This window comes from Lissotriton helveticus, chromosome 1_1, assembly GCF_964261635.1.
Source record: "Lissotriton helveticus chromosome 1_1, aLisHel1.1, whole genome shotgun sequence".
Lineage (NCBI taxonomy): Eukaryota > Metazoa > Chordata > Amphibia > Caudata > Salamandridae > Lissotriton > Lissotriton helveticus.
The window spans coordinates 1,236,177,329-1,236,198,299 of NC_136057.1; the positions used below are offsets into that span (position 1 = coordinate 1,236,177,329).

A 20,971-nucleotide genomic window follows, 5' to 3' on the forward strand; every position below is an offset into this window, starting at 1 on the left:
AGGACCCCCAGACATCTCCTTCAGGGGGGTGGGGTCACTCACTGCACCCACTTGCACAGGGATCTCTAATCCCCCTTAAAAGTGCAGGCGGGTTGCCCCCCTGATATGTGGCTGCCCTGGGGGTATCTCATTCATCCTGCTAAGGCGCATTTTCCTTATTTGCGCCGGGCGCACCTGTTAAAAGGCGCACCCGGTGAAAACAAGGAAATGGTCCTTATGAATGATACAGCCCCTGGTGTCAACAACAGGTTTCCAGCAAAAGCTCATAAACTTTGTATTCTAAGAACAAAGAAACACAGAGTTGAGTTAAATTATGTACATCCTATTCCATAATTCTGCTACTTGTACTCTAGAATGCTGCTGCTTTTACCTTCGATCAAAAAACCCGCAAAGCACATAGTGAGCAGAAACGACAATGAGGCAAACAGCATGGGTTGCCTGTGGGAAGAACATCTGTGTCCAAACAGCCATTCCTGATGAGGCGTTTTGTATGCAAGTTCTGCGCAAGCGAGGCTCCGCCTGTAGCTGCGTATAATAATATATTAACGCTAATGCGTGTATCCACATTTCATGAAGAAATCTGCTGCTCCGGTGGAAATTAGGGTTTTGTTATGCATCAGCAGGCTTGTTTGAAAAGTCAGCATATTCCCAGGAGTGGTGACTGACTGATTTAGTAATGCTGCTAGGAGATAAATTACAACCGAATTATGAGCGCTGGGTGTTTTTTTTTTTCTCTGCAGCACTTTTTGTACAACTACCTTCTCAGGCTTTGCAGTTCCTTTGCAGATTGCTCGTACAAATGTATTGACTTCGTGCTGTAATGACACATAACTACAAAGGGCAGGTTTTATAATGGGGGAAATACATTTTGTAAACAGATCCAATTGTAAAATTGTTTGGCATACGGATCACAAGATACGAAGTCAGCAAAATATTTAAACACTGCTTCTGGTATTTTATTCAATGTTCAGAGATCAGAATGGCCGACCGTCCATCATTTTGCTCCTAAGATTATGACTGGAGTAACTTTAGTGAATGACCGGCCTCCCTGCCTTTTTGTAAAAAAAACCACCTTCTCCTAAAGCGATTTGGATCTGCAGTTGACATATGTTTAGTACTGGTTAAGAAATTGAAATGCAAAACAAACTTATTGCGCTGCCTTTGCGTGGGGAATGCGCTGCTCTCCGGCAGCTGTGAATTTGCGCTGGCAGGGCGGCACATTCTTCCTGATTGGGCGCACTGTCCATATTTGCACCCGCCACACCTGCTTTAAGGTGCACTGTGGTGCAAACCTGGAAAGTGCACCCTATCTGCAATACGGGCCCTGATGTGTTTATGGGCTTTTGAGACTTATTTGGGCTGTTTGAAATTTTATAGCCTGTAAACATTGTTGCAGTCAGAATCCCTTTGAAAACTTAATATTTGCAGATATGTGTAAAAGTAAGGTTTTGAGCCAGTATCCTGTTACCATAGAACATATCACTGCCTCGCTAGATAATACAATTTCAAAACCTTTTTTAAATCACTATCTAAAAGTTTTCGTGGTAGGCTGCAGACTGCAGCTGAATAATTTTGAATTTGATTCCTGAATTATAAACCTAAAACCTTTAAATTCTACTCCAGGGTTCTACATTAAAATGCCACTAAATTCATTTGAGCAGAAAATATTTATCTGTAAAGTTTTCTTCCACGAGAACCCTGAGGAGGCTGATGTTCCCAGTTTGCTTTGTTCTCATCACCTGCTAGTTGTGTCCCTAGAGGAATTTTTCTCAGCCGATACCTCTTTCCCCCCAGCATCATTCTACACAGTAGGGGGCTCAGTGTGTTCACATTTAAACTGATTCATGGATATAAATGTTACATTTATTCTACACAGCTGACACCCCGGATGCAAAGTTGTCATGATGAGTGCAGGACAGTAATGATATTCCCAGTACATTTAGCTTTCCTACCTTTTTAGGTAAAGATAATATATATAGTTAGTTTTTTTTTGTAAATGTATTGTGTACACTATTTATTACCCCTTGCAGGCATCTGTGTACAAATCTCCTTTTAAATCGGCCATTACAAAGAAAGGGGTTTTTATGATTTATTCTCAGTAAATGTATTCTTAATTGGAAGTGTCATTTAAAAAAATTCGCACTATGTCTTTTCAAAACCTATACCTATGTCTAAAAAGCACTAAAGATGATTATGAAGAAAAATATTTTTTAATGTTATTCAATTACACAATTTGAACTCGGTGGGAGGGCTATGTTTTTCCCTCAGTGTATTTATTATTATTTTTTTTACTTCCATGAATGAACAGTGTTCTCTGGTACACATTGTTCAGCAGAGGTAACCCAAAGTAATTAGACTTGGCGTGACAGCCCAATTGTTTCACGATCTTGTGTGATCAGAACCAGTACTGCGAGGGGGCTTTGGCTGCCTGCGTTTATTTCCTCGATTAGAGCTTTTGATTAAGCAGAAGTTGATTTATACTAAAAACGATGCCTGGTACTTCGCTTTTCGTGGAGTGGAAAAGCTTATGCTTAGTACAGTAGCACTGAGTTGGTCATATAGGCGTGACATGACATAGTTGTTGTTTACAAAGCATATAGTAAAGCAATAGGCATGCAAGGGTGTGGCATGTAGAGAATTAATTTATTCGGTGGACTCTCCCAGATTGCCATATTAAGCAAGAGTTTGGATGTTAGTAACCCCTTCTGAGAAACCCAGTGTGAGAATGTTTGCATATGACAATCTTTGTTAGGCCCTCTTAGGAGGAGGCTTTTATGTTTTTTTGCCAACTGTATTTTGTGTACAATTGTAATTATTGGAATGGATGCCTGATGGTTGCCTTGTGGGAAAGCTTATGTTGAAAACAGTAGCCCTGAGTTAGTTGTGGTGAAAAGGCTTTGATAAAGGCTGTGCGCCTGATTGGTTCATAGGGAAACTTTATGTCAAATGCCATAGGACTGATCTGTTTTATATGGAGCATTATGACAACGCACTAGACCTAACTTATTTACTGTGAAAAGCATTTGCCAAAGTCCATAGGCGATTAAGGATGGACAGATATATTGTAACATGTAGACACACAGATTACCATAGTAAGCAAAGGGTTTTCCTGACAATTCCTGGGGTAGAACGCCTGTAATGTTGTACATATGTGTAATGTTATGACTGCATGCCTGATGGCTGCCAGTTTATGGTGAATACAATGGGCCTTTTTTGGGCAGCGTGATAATCCATTCAAAAAGGCTATAGGCGTGAAGTGGTTCACTGGGAACAGAAACGTCATATGCCTTCTTTTTGATTTATTTATTATGAAAGGTTATGACAAAAGCATTAGCCTTGACTTGTTTATTATTAAAAGCATATATTAATCCCTTCGCAGCGGCGGTAATTCCCCCCGCTGTGCGGGGGGGCACAGCGCCCCCCTGCTCATGACGAGCTCAGCTCGTCATGCGGCACAGTGCTCAGGTGCTCATGACGAGCTCAGCTCGTCACGGCCACACCCGTTCCCATGGAACGCTCAGCACAGCAGGGGAATTATATCCGCGTGTGAGCGTTCCACGGGCCATGACAAGCTCACGTCATGAGCACCTGAGCACAGGGCCTCATGACTAGCAGAGCTCGTCATGAGCACCGATGGAGCTAAAGCCAATAGGCCTTTAAGCAGTTATTATACTGTGTTGACTGCTGTACAAAGGTATTTTGTTACATTGAATAGCACATATTACCTCAGTAGATGAGGATTTTGGTGTTGTTTATGACCTTTCTGACTAGCTCTTTGGGTTGAAATTAGCACTGTGATAACTAATACACTTTCTTGGATGGGCCTGGCAGGGTTAGCCATCTGCCATTCTCTTGTAATAAAAAACACTTTAAAACAGAAACACACATACATTCACACACATACGCACACACACACAAACACACACAAACAATTATTAAACACAGTCATACATAGTGGGGCTTTGGGCGGTACCACTTCTGCAGTTGGTCTTTTTGAGTGTCTCTCACACTCTGCTTCCATCCCTGACAGCATGGCTCAGGTCACTTCTGCTATTGGCTCTGTTTATATGCAGCTCGGTCATTTTATCTGCTCTTTGAGTATCATTGTTTTACATTGTCAATATTGCTGCTGCATGCATGTTTAAATTTATAATTTTTTCACCAGTATTCCCCTTTAGGGACATGTTTCCTTTTTATTTTCCTTGCATATGTTTATAGATTTTGTGTATTTTTTTGTGGATCGGTAAGAGAATTAATGTAAGAATGAATCAATGGGTGGATTGCTCAATGTATAAGTTCAGGGATGAGTGGAAGAATGTATGTGTAATCACTTATGAAGTGCTTAAATCCACCATTGACTGAAAATGCACTTTTAGAGATAAGCAAGACGTTTTAGCATTGCTAGTGCTTGTTTGTTGTATGTTGATTCTATAAGCAAAAACCTTTTGTGCAAATAGGCTATCACAATTTTAAAAAGAAAAGAAACTTCAAAACTGTAGTCAAACCTTTTTTTGTTTTTTGCATGTTTCATCACCTTATGAGGTTTTTTTTTTTTGTATAATTTAGTTTCTCTCTCTGTTTCAGAAGCTGGAGACTGGCAAACCATAAGAGGAAAGTTCATAGCAATCAATGCAGCAAACATGAGCTGCGCATGTCCCCGAAGCCCAAAAGGCCTTTCGCCTGCAGCTCACTTGGCAGATGGCACCGCGGATCTCATTTTAATACGCAAGTGCTCTCGGTTGAAGTTTTTAAGACATCTAATTAGGCACACCAATCGGGAAGATCAGGTATGTATTGCTCTGCTTTTCGATAGTCAAACATAAACATTTTATTCCATCAATAGTATATTTACATAAATATAACCCTAAAAGATGTGTATAAATTATAATCAAATGCTCAAAGAAAAACAATAAAGTGTCCAATAGTATACATTTCGTCACGTAATTACAATATTTATTCTAGACGTTGGGGTTTATTTAGAGCTGGGCCTATGTAGGACAGCCACCAAAAAAAGACGCTGATGCCCCGTTCACTGTACTAAAAGTGTTGTATGTCAGTGGGACACTAAATTGGGCACCCGGGACATTTACCACATTTTAGAAGAGGTCCTATTCCGCCAAACTGTAAATAAAGCCCTGTCTCTTAGTCTCCAAATTGCCCTGAGAAAACACAAGGTCTTGTAACACAACAAAGGTGAAGACAACATCATAAAAAAATAATAATGCAGCGTTGCAGTTTCAAAAACTCTGAACCTTTAGTACTGGACATAATACTTCCTTATGGGCACCTTTTAGACTAACTGGTCATAAATGCATGTGCTTTTCATGAACCCTGTGCTTTGTAAAACTGTTTTTGAAATAAAAATCACGATCAAAGTCAAGTTAAAGATGTTTACTCGTACTGAGAATACACTCATCTCGGATAATATTGCATACCAGTGTGATTGCTAGAGGCATGCATGGTCTTACCACACGTTTTATGAGCTAACCTTATTTCCTTTCTGATCTTTTGCCCAAAAGGGGCTTTCCTTTCCTGAGAGTGAGTTTGTCTGTGGATGCTTAAGCTGCCTTTTTGGGTCGCGCCTATAGCGGCTGCGCGCATGCGCTGCTCGCTTTGCGAGGCATGCAGTATTTAGTGGAAGCTCCGTGGAAGCTCCCCCCACTCTCCACCCACCTTTTTCATTGGCTTGTGTCTTTGTCCTTCGTAAATACTGTCTTCTCATTCATTATGAGGCTTGTTAGTCCCTCCTTATGACGACCATGTCGTTATTTGTCATCTCCCATGCCTACTGGCCTCTTTACTTTGAGTGTTACACAGTAGGTGGACTGTGAGCAGTCCTTTTTGCCCCCCTCTCCCCCGCCCGCACTCCCGTTGTCCATGCCTTCTCCCCCTTTACCCCCGCCCCCACTCCTGTTGTCCGTGCCCTCCCTCCCATTGTCTGTGATGCAATATGCAATAGGTCTCCCGTGAATGCGAGTCCTATTGCATTGCAAATGCTTGTTTTCTATCCTAGTGTGTTCCCTCTACATATTTGCCTACTTTTGACCGTTTTTTCACGGCTTGTTGGCCTTCTTTTTATGTTGATGATGAGACTCTCTGAAGTCAGTATACTGCACCCTTTGCTGCTTGTGCGTGCTCTGCAAAAGGGGCTGCTCCACTTGTGAGCCTGAGAGTGGTGGGTATGGGTAGCGACTTCTATCTGCGGTACTACGTGGCCATAAGGGAAAGTTCGGTCACAAGTTCCTTTAGTTTGAGTTTCGGCCAGATGGTAAGTTCCGAGCGTGTTAGAGGGGAGTTTACAGGGCTTATCAGTAGGAGTCTTGGTGCCTACTCGAGGTAGGTTCTTGCATGCACATTGTTAGGGACTCGGGCTGCTCTTTGAGTAGCATCTACATGAATTTATATTAAACATTGCGTTTGATACGTTCGAGAGCTGTACTAAAGCAGTTGTTCTGTTCTGTTGATTCAAGTTTAACACCTGTAGTCTCATCGATTGCGTGAGGGGCATGGTTGTCCGGGAACCCAATTACACAGCCCATCTTTCTCTAGATGTGGGTCTGCCACAGTGGTGCCCCAGTGCAGTTTAGGTAAATCCCGCCTTTAAGTACTTGTAAAGCAGGGAGTCATTTGGAGACATGAGTCAGAGCCATATTCACTGTCCCTGGTCCTTTGTGTTTAGAGTTGGGGGCGTGGGGATTTGGGGTTCTGATGATTTGGAAATTGAGAGTACTAGGTGTGAAGCTGTTTCCTAGCATGCCCATATGCGCTAGGTGTGCGCTCTACAATGAACACTAACATCTGATAGAGACATCTAGCCGCAGATTCCTTAACTTAGAATTATCCCCAGGTGTCAGAGTGGATCCGGAATTTTTTTTGCAGCAGCACCTCTGCTCGCCGGGGACGGCACCACACGACCCCGCCTTGTGGTCGTCCACGGACGTGACGTCAGCGAGGTCATATCAGTCACTCCCGGCGCGCTGACGTCAGTTTTCCTTCTTTTCCGTGTACAACGCGGACCCGGAGTACGCTGTTCCTCTGGCCTGTTTTCAGGTCTCTTTTGACGCTTTTGCATCTGGAACAGTGTGCGATGCCTTTGGACTTTGACATGTGCCTCCTGTTCGTGGCAAATGTCAGCGACGGACCCACACCTTATCTGCATGTGGTGTCAGGGCGAACACCACGGCTCGAAGGATTGCGACGCCTGCCAGCAACTCAAGCCGAAGTCCCAGCGGGAGCGCCGGATGAAGCTACTTTCTGCTCGCCTGTCGCAGTCAGAGTTGTCACGGCCCCCGGCCTCCTCTTCGGTGGCAGGGGGTTCCGTTTGCGGCTGCGGTCACCGTCTGGTTCCCGTGTACGTCGCTTGCCCGTTCTTGGTAAGTCCTGGTGCCTGTTGCCGAGGTCCTCTTCCTCCTGTTGTAGGGAGCACTATTTCCCGGACTTCTCCAGACGTGCTTCCTTGAGAGTCTTCCCTCCCAGAGTCTGCCCTCCCCTATCCGCCATTTCACGGTGGCGGTGCCGACTCCGACCTAGATGGCGGCTTATGCCGCGGCCCTGCAGGCCTCCCTCTGGCCCCCTCCTCTCCCTGGGGAGTCCTCGGACCCCCGCTGCATGCGAGGTCTCCGGTGGACTCGCCAGTGGGTTTGCCCCCAGCACCGACTGAGCCCTGTGCCTCTAGGGATGATGGAGGTATGGCATCATCAGGGCGCCGCCTGCCTGGGTCCCCCTCTTCGGTCCATAGCACCGCTAACGCGCCGCATAGTCCAGTGGGGCTCCCTGTGGCATTGCAGGTGGTTGCTGGTACTCGCAGCTCGTCTCCGAGTCCCCCTCGGACCTCCGGACAGGCGGCTGACTCTTTGTAGACTTGCCTCCCTGGCTCCGTTCCCTACTTCGGAGTCGGAGCCTGTTGTGGTTGAGGCTGAGTCGGCGCCGGTCCGGCACCATAGACTTAATTCAGAACCAGAACCTGTGGTGGTTGAGGTAGGGTCGGCGCCAGACGAGGCAGAGTCAGCGCCGGCTGAGGACGTCCTGTCGCAGCCTCAACGCCTAATCATCGACTCCTCCCCGGAGGTCTCCGGAGAAAGTTCGGCATCACCCTGACATCCGTCGACACCGATCCGTCCTTGCCTCTCCCCCCTTGGAGTTTGTGGCTACGGCGGACTCTCTGCCTCCTCAAGAGCCCCTTCAGGACCCTCATTCCTCCATGGGGCTTCCTCATTTTGGACATTGGTCTGCTCCTCCTTTCATCGGACAATCCCCTTGGAGTGGGCGGCTCAGCTTTCAGCCCTCACCCACAGATGAGTTACTGTCCCCTCCTCCGAGGGCTACTGAGGCTAGTATGGCATTTATGAGGGTTGTTTCCATGGCCGCCTGCATTCTGCGTATGCAGCCCCCTTCATTTCCCCTGCCTGCTGTATGTTCTCCACCACGGTTCGGGGAATGTAGAGCCGCTTCTGCCTTTCGAAGCCTCCCTTTATGATGCCCTTTTAGGGACCTGGGCTCGGCCGGCATCGGGTGATCCGGTGGTTTGTCCCATCATGCACCGCCACCGCCCTGCCCTGAACGATCCAGTTTGCTTGTCTGTTCATCCAGACGTTTAGGGGCTCATTCTGCAAGCTGCCTTTCCTTCCTTGCCCCCGCTGCTGCTTTCTCTCTACCGGGGGTCCAGATGGCTGGAGTTGTGGGGTCATAATATTTTCGTCTCCACTAACGCAGCTCTTCACTCCCTCAGTACAGTGTGTGTCATCGCTCAGGCTAGTTCTGCCCTTTGGGTTCTGTTGCACTACGCCGCCATACTTGGTTGCGGGATGGCATCTTCCCGGAGAATATTCGGGAGCGCCTTGCTGACCTGTCTTTTGATGGGGTCCTTTTGTTTAATACCCATGCAGACTCAACGGTTCAGCGCCTCCTTGCGGGATTTTGCCCCCCACCATAGGCCTGTACATGGCAGGTTTCAGGTCGTCCTATTCTGGAGTGGTTCAGCGTCCACAAGTTGGATTGTGCAGTTTTGGGCTGACAGTAAGCCGACTGTGGCGGTGTTCCACAGGTTGTTCGTGCCTTGACCTCTGACTGTGGTTTACCCTAAAAGTTGTCCCCCTTATTTTTCTTAGGGGCGTGATGTACCCCAGGTGGGGTACCTGTATGCTATTGTGTAGCTCCGCTCTGCGCCGGGCGGGCGTGGAGGTCCCTTTGGGCTCCCCCCTCTCCTGGCGTCATTATCTTACCGTTTGGGCAGTTTTCCATGTTGTGCCTTCTGGCACTGACTCCAACATGCCACAGGTCTCGTCCTGCTTGCGCCTTGTGTGTGTGTCTCATTCTCCTCTTCTACTGGTTTTTTCCTTGTTATTAAATCTTTTTAGTGTGTTTCAACACTCTTCTTCCAAGGCTGCCACCCTGTCACCGGTGCATTAGGCGGGTTCCAGCTATAGCGCCCGCAGCTGCATTGGTCTCGTGGCTCGTCCTTTCTATATATACCCGCATGTTGCTGACCACTGGGTATCCTTTTTATATGCCTCCGCCTATCTTTGGTCTGCGAGGTCTGGTCCTATATCCCCGTTTTTCGGGGAGCAGTTGGATGCCTTGTACTCAGGTTTGCCATCGTTCTGCACAGTGGCGTTTTCCTTTTGCACGTTTTATAGTACACTTCGGTGCCTTTTCATGCCACTTCAGCAGCAAGGGTTCCCATGGTTCCATTCCCTGGGGTGCGCCTCCTCTTCTGGATGCTCTTCTTCTTGGGGGTTTTGTCTGTCCCGTTCATGTACTAAACAGTCCCTCTCTTCTGTGGGGGTGCATTTCACCTTCCGGTCGGAGGTGGTGGTTCCGGGGATCTGATATTGTTCTTCACAGCTCTGCGTGCACTTATTCACAGTTCTTATGGGCACCTACGGTGCCTCGTATGAGACACCCTTCAGATGTCTCTTTTTTCCTTTGAGTGTCACCCATATCAGTGTCAGGTGCGCTTGCGGGACAGTTCCTCTTCTGCGGGTCGTCCCGGGTGCTGCACCCTGCATCTCTGTCTCGCTTGGGTGCATTCTTCCCCTTGGCCTTCAAGCTACCTTTTTGGGCAGTCCCGTACTCGTCTTAACTTCGCCACTTTCTTGTCTGCTATGTGCTTGTTCCTCATTTTGGTCCACCTCGATGTGCTTCAGTGTGTTGCTGTCCGACCCTGTTGCTTTCTATTGACAGAGTATTGCACTTGGCGTGTCTTATGTTTCACGCCTGTGCTTCTGGGATGTTGCTTAGTTCCTGCCTCTTGCCCTTCGCTTTCTGGCTGCTGCCTGTCCGGCCTCCTTTGCGTTGGCCCACCGGGTAGGCTCTGATTATGTCACTCCATATTGTCCCCTAGATCTTGGTTGTTGCCAACTTAGGGCACCATTGGGCTCTGGGAGTAGTTCTTCTTCCTTCCTTCATTATGAACTCTCTCTTCCGTTCTGGGATATGGCCTAGTGCCATAATTCCATCCCGTTTTCACACGGGTGTGGTCTTGCGCCCTTCAGGTCGTCTTGTGGAGCCTTTGCCTCCCATTGTCTTTTGCTCTTCCGAGCTGCTTGGTCTGTTGGTTGGCTGCACTGCCACAGCTTTCCCCATAGTCTGTCACCCTGTTGCCGGCTCAATGCTCTCGGGCACTTTCTGTTGTTCTGTCGCAGACCCACCTCCCCCCTTGGGGTATGGCTGTGGTATCTATTCTTAGTTAAGGAATCTTCAGCTAGATGTCTTTATCAGATGTACGAGTTACTCACGTTCGGTAACGATGTATGTGGTTGAGACGTTGTCTAGCCGCAGATTCCTTAATGCCCATCCTCCCCATTCTGTTAAGACCTTTCCAGGTGGGGTTCTCCACCTTGCCTCTTTTCAGTTGACACTGGTCTTCGTCCAGGGTGCTCAAGTTGGTGCGACCCTCTCAGACTTTGTCTTCTGCAGCCGCCTCCCTCTGTGTGGCTTCTCTTCTGGTGGAGCGGTGCTTTTCGCTTCGCCTTCAAAGGGGATTTATTTTTTTCCCTTTCTCTGTATTCCTCCACTCTGGTCCTTCCAGTGTGCGGTCTTTTCCTGTTCTTTCCCTCCCTCGCGCCTCCTCCATCGGTTTAGGGTTTCTTGTTTCCTCTGCAGTCGGCTTCTTAGGATCTGTTTGGCTGTGCCTCGGCCCTTCGATCTCTACTGGGGAAAGCTCCATTCCTTGTAATGTCATCTCGCAATGGATTGTTGTTCTTCCACCCTTGTAGATTGGCACATTTCTACGGTGTAATTGCAGTCTTTATGTTGTCTGTTGGGACTTTCTTCCCTTGTCACTCAGCCTCTGGGGAGGGTCTCCACTTTGTGGGGTTATTTTTGAGAGCGATGCTCTGCCTTTACTTCTTGGTTTGTTGGTATACAGTGTCTGACACTGTCCTTTATGGTGATGTTATGCATCATCCGATTTCATTGTTTTACGGATTTTTCTTTTTTCCGAACACTGTTCCCATACTTTCAAAGTTTTGTTGGTGGCTCCTCGTTGTACCGCGGAAAAGTTTCTGTGAAGAAAACTGACGTCAGCGCGCCGGGAGGGACTTATATGACCTCGCTGATGTCTCGTCCGTAGACGTCAGGGCGGGGTCTTGTGGCTCCATCCCCAGGCGTGCAGAGGTGCTGCTGCAAACATTTTTCCAGATTCAGTCTGACGCCGGGGGATAATTCTAAGTTAAGGCTCAGACCTATAATTTAAGAAAGAGATCAGCCTCATTTACACCAAGAGAGTTTAATCATGAGAGTATGATCTAGCTGGATGTCATTCACCCCTCCTTATCCCTGTCCCCACCTTTGTGTCCAGTAGCCCATGTTCCTTGTAGAAGCACAAAAGTATTTTGAGTTCTAAGAAAACAACATGGTATAGTTTTCAAAAATTGGCTATTGATCATCATGTTACGTACTGGAAGCAGCATAGGGCTCACGTCAATATGTATAGGTATTCAGTATACATATACAGAAAAAGGGGGCCCGATTTTATTGCAAATCTAAATACAGTTTTTACTTGTAACTATATTTAAGAAAGACATCATTATGAATATTTACCACACTCAAAACCATACAAATTCAGCAGTTATAGTCATCTTAATTAACTATAACTTGTGCCCTAAGGTAACTATAACTCACGCTCTCTCCATGCACTGCTAATTACCCCACATATTATATCACTCATGACATCATATATGACATCATATATGACATCCTTGAGAATATCACTGCAACATTTGCAGTGAAATTATTGTAGAAGAAAACTGTGCATGGTGGGGGCGCGAGTTATAGTTACCTTTGGGGCACAACTTATAGTTTCTTGAGATGACTATAACTGCTGAATTTTAATGCTTTTGTGTGTGTAAAATCTGAACCTTACTGTAACATGTAAAGGAGCAACTAGCAGAAGAGGTTCCTTTCATTGTTTTTCTTAAAGTTGTAAATTTCTAGCCCAGCAGTGAGTTAGCTCCACTGTTAGCACAACTTTTCATCTGTAAATGTATTATATGCAACTATTATCTCCCTTTCATTATTCCATTATGCTTCTCAGTGAAATGTGGCTCTAGTTAAATGTACAATTATATCCATTTACACCCTGGTCTACCAAAATATCAATGCTCAAACCAGTCACATTAATGCCTGCCGGGCCACACTGCATCTGAACACTCACGAATTCACAATTTAATTCTTTATTTTTTTTGTGGGACTTTCAGTGTTGTTTCTTGTGAATGAGATAAGTGCTTTTGGGGTGAAGGCTGCATAAAGAGACAGACCAGCAACGTGTCTAGTCCCAGAAGCCCCGAGTATGGTCCCTGCTTCTCTCCTCATATCGACATGGTTGGCGTTTGCCATAAATGTCCATTATTCCACTCGACTACATCAATTATGGCCATTTATAATTTTTGCCAATCTTCTTTTAAAGTATGTGCCCAAGTTTACACTGATTGGCAAATTGCTGAACTGTTAAATGCACAAGCTTGAATAACAACGTATTTGTCACATCATTGTGCAACTTCTCTCTTTTCAGTTTGATTTTCCATTTGTGGAGGTGTATCGTGTAAAGAAGTTTCAGTTTACGCCAAAACATTGTGAAGAGGAGGACAGTGATAACAATGATGTTGTAAAAAAGAATTTTGCCCATATTTGCACAGAAAAGCCTTCTTGTGGTTGCAGTCGAGTGACTAGTATCTGGAACTGTGACGGAGAACCCTTGGACCAACCATCTATAGAAGTGGGGTACGTATTGTCTTGGCTTATTTATTTAAACTTAAAACTTGCTATGAACTTAGTAATACACTTCTTATGCATGGTTCCTGGACAGCAGGCAGGTGAGAAAAACAGTTATCTGTTATGTGTTAACTAAATACACTAATCCATTTGATTTTACATGAAGCTTTAGTCGTTAAGGTTCTTGATCCTGTCCTAAGTTGAAGATGAACTATTTCGTATAGTACATTGACACTTGATGTGACTTCAGTAACCAGTGTGACAGCCATAATGACTTCAAACTCCAGCTTTCTTTTGTCAATCAGTTTATAGTTTTCTTTCTTTTGAGCCGGTAGAAGCTCATCATTTTTTTCCGTCTCATTTGGCCCTTTTGGCTCAAAATGGTGGGTTGTTAACACCGTCTTCTTTAGGGCCAGGGTTTTCAGTTTGATATTTTTCCCAGTAATATTTATTGGCAAACAATTCATTATCAAACTTCCTGACTCTCCAATAAAAGTCTGATGGCTAAAGCGGGATTTCTTGTGTTTTCCCACTATGTAGTTCAGTTCTCTCTTGAGTGCCCTCTTGCCTATTCCAAGCTTCATTCTTTTGTTCCTCTAACATTGAATGGGTGGTAGCATTGTTTTCCTTAATATAGAAGTATTTGAACTCTCATTGCACAGTAATTAAACTGCTCAGCAATACTGTTGGCTAGGCTCCTCAGTTGGATGTGATTTTCCTTACGGCCCCAAAGAGCAGCTCCGTAAGTGTTGGTAATACATTTTGCGCCTACTTTCACCCTCCCTGAGTTTCATCTCTGGTTTCAGATCCAAGGCTGCTTCAACTTGCCCCACCCTTAGTTGCTTAGATCGATACTTTGGTTTCTGCTTTGCCACAATGAGGGTGGGGTTCCTTATTTGAATTGACTCACCTCTCAAATAGCTGGAACTTCTATGCAGATGTCCACTTTTGCTCTTTTGTGGTTTGATTCAACTCTGTTGCTTTGTCACCTCTTTCCCCCTCTAGTGAAGATCATGTGTAATGTTTCCTTAAGTTCCAGTCTTGAAGAATCTATGTATATGAATTCTGCTACATATTGGGAGCAGCTGTGTGGTTTCTCTCCTTGGTGTTGTGTTTGAGGTCTCCATTATCCCTAGCATTTCTTTGTGTACTCAGAAGTGAAATACCCTTTTCTCTCAAGTTATCATTATTGTCAATATCAAGAAGTCTGGTTTAGTGCCTGAAAATAGGCCGCATCGCATTATAGAAACATTTGTGTGGACATTTTATGAAATTCTTGCCTTTCCTAGTTCTTACTTAACAACGGTAAATCTATTTTTACAGGTCTAAATTCAATAGTGTTGCTGTTTCTAAGCCCTGTAAATAAAGAGCGGTTACTGTCCCTCGATCAAATGGTACACAAGGTATTGGTTTGAGGTTAAGTGAATCGTTGTTTTTCATGCTGTGACCCAAGTTCCTTGTTTTTAACCATATCAGAGGTACTCTGTAATAAAGTATGTTACAAGTATATCCCTTGGTATTTTTAACAGTTCATGTTCCTGCCAAATCATCAGGACCCAGGATATTGTCCTGGCAATAGATTTCTAAGAACTCCCAGGGTTACGAGTAGCTTCCCTCGGTTGAGTCCACTGCAGTGGCATTGCTCCTACTCCAGTCTGAGAGATCCTCAAATGATAAAGCATGCCTTGATAAGTTAAGGATGAGACGACTTCTCAAAAATCTTTTAATGATCCTCTCCAAAAGAAGTCTGAACTGCAAATGGATAGTAGTGATTGTAGTAACCTTAAGTGGTTTTGTGTGTTGTAGGTTTGGTTAAGGAGATATTGTCATAATCAAGAGGACAATCAACCAAGTAAGTTCCTTTTCTGTAAGTTTAATTCATGTTCCTTCTCAGCCGAACTGCCAGTGGCACACAGTGGAGCAACTCTCCCAATTGGAATCGCCACGGCACGTGGAATGCCAGAATTATTACATCCAACTTCCATTAGCCACATACTAGAACTCTACATAGAGGACACTGAGTTTGAGTTTAAAATATTTCTTAAGCGCGCGTACACCGAGCGGTTTCATGGTGCTGTAAAGTACTAAAAGCCTGAGGGGGAGAAAGACAGGAACACAGAAAGAGGATTTATGGTGAGAAGGCTTGTGTAAAAAGAAAGGTTTTGAGTGCCTTGCGGAAGAGTGTGTACTGGGGGCAGGATCTCAAGTGCGCCGGGAGGGAGTTCCAAAAAGCAGGAGCGAGTGTGGAGAATTTGGAGCCTCCCCATTTTTTGCGTTTAAAACGGGGAACTACGAGCAGTTGTTGGGTAAATGAGCGTAGCTCCCTGGGAGGAACATAGGAGTGAATTTTGGAAGTGATAAAAGCAGGGGCTGAGCCGGACCGGGCATTGAAAATGATGCAGCCCAGCTTGAACTGGGCTCGTTCCTGTATGGGGAGCCAGTGTAGGGACTTAAGAAGGGGCGTGACGTGGTGTGATTTGGACAAATTGAATACCAGGTTCTGGACCAGCTGGAGACGTCGCACGTTGTACGCAGGCATGCCACAGTAAAGGGCATTGCCGTAATCCAGGCGGGAAGTAACCATCGCCAGGACTATGAGTTTGAGTGCGGAGGGAGAAAAAAACCGAGAGACTTTGCGGATAGTGCGGAGGGAGAGAAAGGATGATGATACAACAGAGCTGACTTGGGAATGAAGGGAGAGTTGGTCATTCAGTTTGAATCCAAGAGTTTTTACAGAGGAAGATGGAAGCGGGGGGGCCTAAGGAGGGGGGCCAGAAGAGAGAAGACCAGGGACTGGAACAACCACCTGTCAGCACCAACTCAGTTTTGTCGGGGTTTAACTTCAGGTGGTTGTGATTCATCCAGTCCTGGATGAAGATCATGACAGACTGGAAATTGGATATTGACTCGGGGGAAGAAGATAGGGAAAAAATAAGCTGGAGGTCATCCGCATAGTTGTAGACAGAGACCTCCAGCTGTTGGAGGGCGAAGATGAGTGGGGCGATATACAAATTAAATAGCAGGGGGGAAAGGGAGGAGCCCTGGGGAACCCCGCATTGAACCGCACGGAAGTCCGCCGAAAAGTCACCCAATCGCACTGCTTGGGTGCGGTCGCGCAGGAAGGAGGACAGCCAGACCAAGGCCGAACCTTTAATTCCCGCCGCTCTGACACCGGAAAGTAAGGTGGCATGATCAACCGTGTCAAAAGCGGCAGAGAGATCGAGGAGGACCAGGGCCTGAAGATGGTTGGTGTCCATACCCTCTCTGAGGTTGTCAAGTACCGATAATACCACGGACTCCGTGGAGTGTACGGGACGGAAACCCGCCTGCCTGGGGGCTAAAACCCTGTTCGCCTCCATGAAGGTACTCAGTGTTCTGGTTACGTGGCGTTCCAGTACCTTCGCCAAAAAGGGTAAGAGTGAGATAGTTAATAGGAACCGAGGGGTCGGCGCCAGGTTTTTTGAGGATGGGTAGGATAACGGCCGATTTAAGGGGTGAAATGACAATGCCCTGTGATAGTGAGCTATTAAGAAGGGTGAGGGGTGGCAAAACACAGGCAGAGTAGATCTGTTTCAGGATGTGTGCTGGGCAAGGGTCAAGAGGGGAGCCGGACTTAACCAAAGGCAGAAGAGAGAGGAAAGAATCTTCTGTAAGGAGAGGGATGGAGTCGAGGCGTGCTGCCACTGGGGGACACTGGGGCTAACGAAGGAGGGGGGGGGGTGGGTGGAGGGGGATGTTAGCTTTGATAGTGGCGATTTTGTCAAGAAAGAAAGAATTGAGGGAGTCACAGAGGTGCTGGGAGGGGGAGGGTTTGAGGGTGGCCCTGTCGGAGTTTGCGAGGTCGTGCACAATAGCAAAGATTTCTCTGGGCCGATTTTCGGCGGTTAGGATTTTGGAGGAGAAGTAGGCGTTCTTGGTTGCCAAAATAGATTTTTTGTACAAGGCCGAGAGGGTGATGTACTGGTTTCTAAGGATCGGGCAGTAGTCTCGCCGCCAGGAGCGCTCCGCCCCGCGGACGTTAAGTTTTTGAACCTTCAGTTCCTCGTTGAACCAGTGATTAGCGTCGTTGGGGCGTCTAGATGATATCCGCCTTAAGGGGGCGACTAAGTCGCAGCCAGCTCGCAGCCATGCGTTTATGGAGTCCGATTGTCCGAGAGATGGCAACCCGTGAAGATCCGGGCTGGATGCGGAGAGTGTGGCGGAGAGGGAGGCCACATCCACACGGTTCCATGAGCGCGCCCAGATGTTTTTGGGGAGGGAGGGCTTAAGGGCTGGGCTGAGGGATAGGGAAAAAGAGATGAGGAAGTGATCGGACCAAGTGCAGGGGGAGATAGACAGCGAAGTTACCGGGCAATTGAGGGACCAGATCTGATCAAGGATGTGGCCCTGGCTATGGGTTGGGGCGTGAACAGCGGGGACAAAGTTGAGGGAGCGGAGAGACTCCGAGAACTCTTTTGATGTTGAACATTCGGCCGGGTCAGAGGGCCAAAAGTTGAAGTCCCCTAGTACCACGATGGAAGAGTTGTTTACTACTAGGGTGGCCACCAAGTCTTGAAAGCTCGGAAGAAAGAGTTGAGAAGAAGGGGGAGGGCGGTACATAAGGACACAAGTGAGCGGGGTGCTGAAAGAAAGTGAACGGGCCACTAAAAAGTCTGATGATCCAATGGAGGAGAAAGCTAGAGGTTGGAAAACGATATCTCTGCGGGCAATCAGGGCGACGCCACCACCCGGTTTACCGGGGGGACGGTCGGCTCGGAGAGCATAGTAAGAAGCAGGAAGCATGGCTAATAAAGAGGGAAGGGAGCTGTCACAAAACCAGGTCTCTGTGAGAAATAAGAGGTCGGGTTTGTGGAGGTCCAGTAGAGTAAAGAGTTCATGTTGATGCTTGACTGCTGACCTGGTGTTAAGGTAAAAGGCAGATAACGCGGTGGGGGGGGGACGAGCTGCTGGAGCAGAGCCGGGACAGATGGCGGGTGACGAGGTTGAGGGATGGGAGTGGGGGGGAGCGTGTAGGGGGGACAGACCCAGCTTGTTGATACGTGCTATCGCAACAATATACAGAGGCCACGGGCCTTGGAGACTGGCCAGCTGCGCGGAAGAGTATTGTATGGAGTGGGCAGAGTGGCCGGCCCCTAGCCCCGTTCGGACGCGGACGGGCGCAGACGGGCTTACCTTTGGCGCGCCTTCAGCGAGCAAACGTCGCGCCCGCTGCGCTCGTCCGCTGCGCGTCCGAAAGAGGCACATGATTTGTGGGTGGGTAAGGAGAGGGCGTGGCCTCCGAAAAGGGTGCGTGGCCTGCGACCTCGGCGGGATGGTGGCGAGGAGTGTCTGTCTCTGGTGTCAAGCAGCGCTCAATCTGCTGCAGAAACCAGAGTAGTGGCAGAGGGTGAGTGATTTAAAATCAAATAATAAGCAGTAAGATACAAGTTTAAAAAAAAAAGCAAAGAGACTCCCGGCTTCCGCCTCAGGAGTTAGTACATTCACAAATGGCGGCGCTTGCAATCAGCGAGCCTATGTAGTCTCGGCGGGGGCGGGGCCTCCGAAAAGGGGGCGTGGCCTGCGACCTCGGCGGGATGGTGGCGAGGAGTGTCTGTCTCTGGTGTCAAGCAGCGCTCAATCTGCTGCAGAAACCAGAGTAGTGGCAGAGGGTGAGTGATTTAAAATCAAATAATAAGCAGTAAGATACAAGTTTTAAAAAAAAAGCAAAGAGACTCCCGGCTTCCGCCTCAGGAGTTATTACATTCACAAATGGCGGCGCTTGCAATCAGCGAGCCTATGTAGTCTCGGCGGGGGGCGTGGCCTCTGAAAAGGGGGCGTGGCCTGCGACCTCGGCGGGATGGTGGCGAGGAGTGTCTGTCTCTGGTGTCAAGCAGCGCTCAATCTGCTGCAGAAACCAGAGTAGTGGCAGAGGGTGAGTGATTTAAAATTAAATAATAAGCAGTAAGATACAAGTTTTTTTTTAAAAAGCAAAGAGACTCCCGGCTTCCGCCTCAGGAGTTAGTACATTCACACTGCATGGCTCTTTCCTTTTCAAAACAACAGTATGAAAATTGTAAAAAAAAAACTATTGTCACAATGTAAAATTTTTCACCACTAGAAAATACATATTAACAAGAAAACAGAATAAGGAGAGAAATATGAGAAAATGAAATGTACGCAAAACTTGAACACTTACTGTAATCACACAGCTCTTATAAAGATGAAAATAAAAACAAATGTGACTAAAACCTGTATGACAGTGCATTCGAAAATAACACGAAAAGCTATATTACTCTCCAAAGCGCAAAGGTACATTCCTAAATAACATCTGCAATCCTACCCCCTTTCAATTCTAGAACACCATCAATGTACCCACATAAGTCTTTTCTGTTTTCTTCTTACGATGCAGCCTTTCGATCTGGTGGTAACAGCGGTCTATTAGGCGGAACCTTGTTGAATAGGGTTTGAGTGATCATGGATATGCATGCTCCAGAATCAACTAGTAACTTTAAGACCTTGTCACCCACCTTGATGTCAACATATGGGTCAACACGCGTATTTGAATCAACTGTTGTTTCAACATCACTCTTGATAACTAGAACCTTGTCTCTCAACTCTCTACCAATACTCTGTTCATCATTCACCACACTCTCCCCTGAGACGTACTTGCTCAAAGTGTCTCCCTTAAACTTCCGAATTTGGCACTCCTTGGCAAAATGTCCACACGTATTAGATTGCCTGCAAACAACATTTTTTGCAGGACATTGTTTTCCCCCTTTTCCATGTCACAGTTACCATATTGAAAACACATCTCATCTTTGAGAACAACTAACCAGGCTTTTCCGCTCGTTTAAGCTCCCTGGAGGTTACATCAGTTTTCACAACTGAAACTAGATCAGCAGCTGTGTTCTCCAATTCCCTAGCAGAAATTTGAGACAACTTAAAGCTTTTGGCAGTTCTGATGGTAGGATCCAGGAATGGGTTTCCCATGGCCAGCAGTGCTTGAAGGTTTTGTCACTGCAGTGTCCAATGAATTGATCTCTCACCAGCTGATCCATAAAGTTCTCAATCTAACAATCAGCTGGCAGTCGTGTCAAGGCTTTGATGTATGTATCCACATCTTCTCCGGAATTGTGTACCCTCTTAAATAATTTATGCCTGACCACTACAATACTAGGTTGTATCTCAAATCTATTCTGAAGTTTTTTGACTGTCTCCTAGAACTCGTCTAGCTCGTCATCACCTTCTCCAAGCCTTAAATCTGGGAGATTTTCAAGAGTGCTCTGCCCTCGAATCCCAGTGAGTGTAGTAACAAATATTTATTTTGTTCTGGGCAAAAACGTAATGCTCTAAGGGCACCTAGATAAGTTTCAAAGGCATCATACCATTGTTTCCATGGGAAAGGTGGTTTACCAGGTGTTTGAAGGAAAGGTGTTGGTGGATTCACAACCTTAATTTGTGTTTACTAATGATAAGATATGCACACAAAAACACCTGAGTGTCCTTAAAAAAAATCTTTAAAATGCTGCATGAAAATAGTGTTTAAAATTTGTTAATAAGCTTTTTTGCCTAGTATTAAACACACCCAGTGGATTATTGACGAGTCAAACACTACAAGTATTGAACAAAAATGTATAACACTTCAACACATGAACGTAGTCTTTAAAAGTTTGTCAGCAAGCGCACTTGAATAGTATTGAACCCACCCCATGATATTCTGAAGAGTCAAACAATGCAAAATAAAAAAAAATTATAACCTTGGTTGAATACAACTGTGCGG

At 46.3% G+C, this 20,971-nt stretch overlaps 1 protein-coding gene across 3 annotated transcripts in view; it reads left to right on the forward strand.

The window, feature by feature from the left end:
• CERK (ceramide kinase) overlaps positions 1–20,971 on the forward strand; it is a 206,936-nt gene that overhangs the window by 170,349 nt on the left and 15,616 nt on the right. For all 3 annotated transcript variants that reach the window (XM_078679702.1, XM_078679694.1, XM_078679685.1), the window contains 2 exons: positions 4,585–4,787; positions 13,013–13,221. In XM_078679702.1, coding sequence (XP_078535828.1) covers positions 4,585–4,787; positions 13,013–13,221 — 412 coding nt within the window. The remainder of the gene's footprint in view (positions 1–4,584; positions 4,788–13,012; positions 13,222–20,971) is intronic.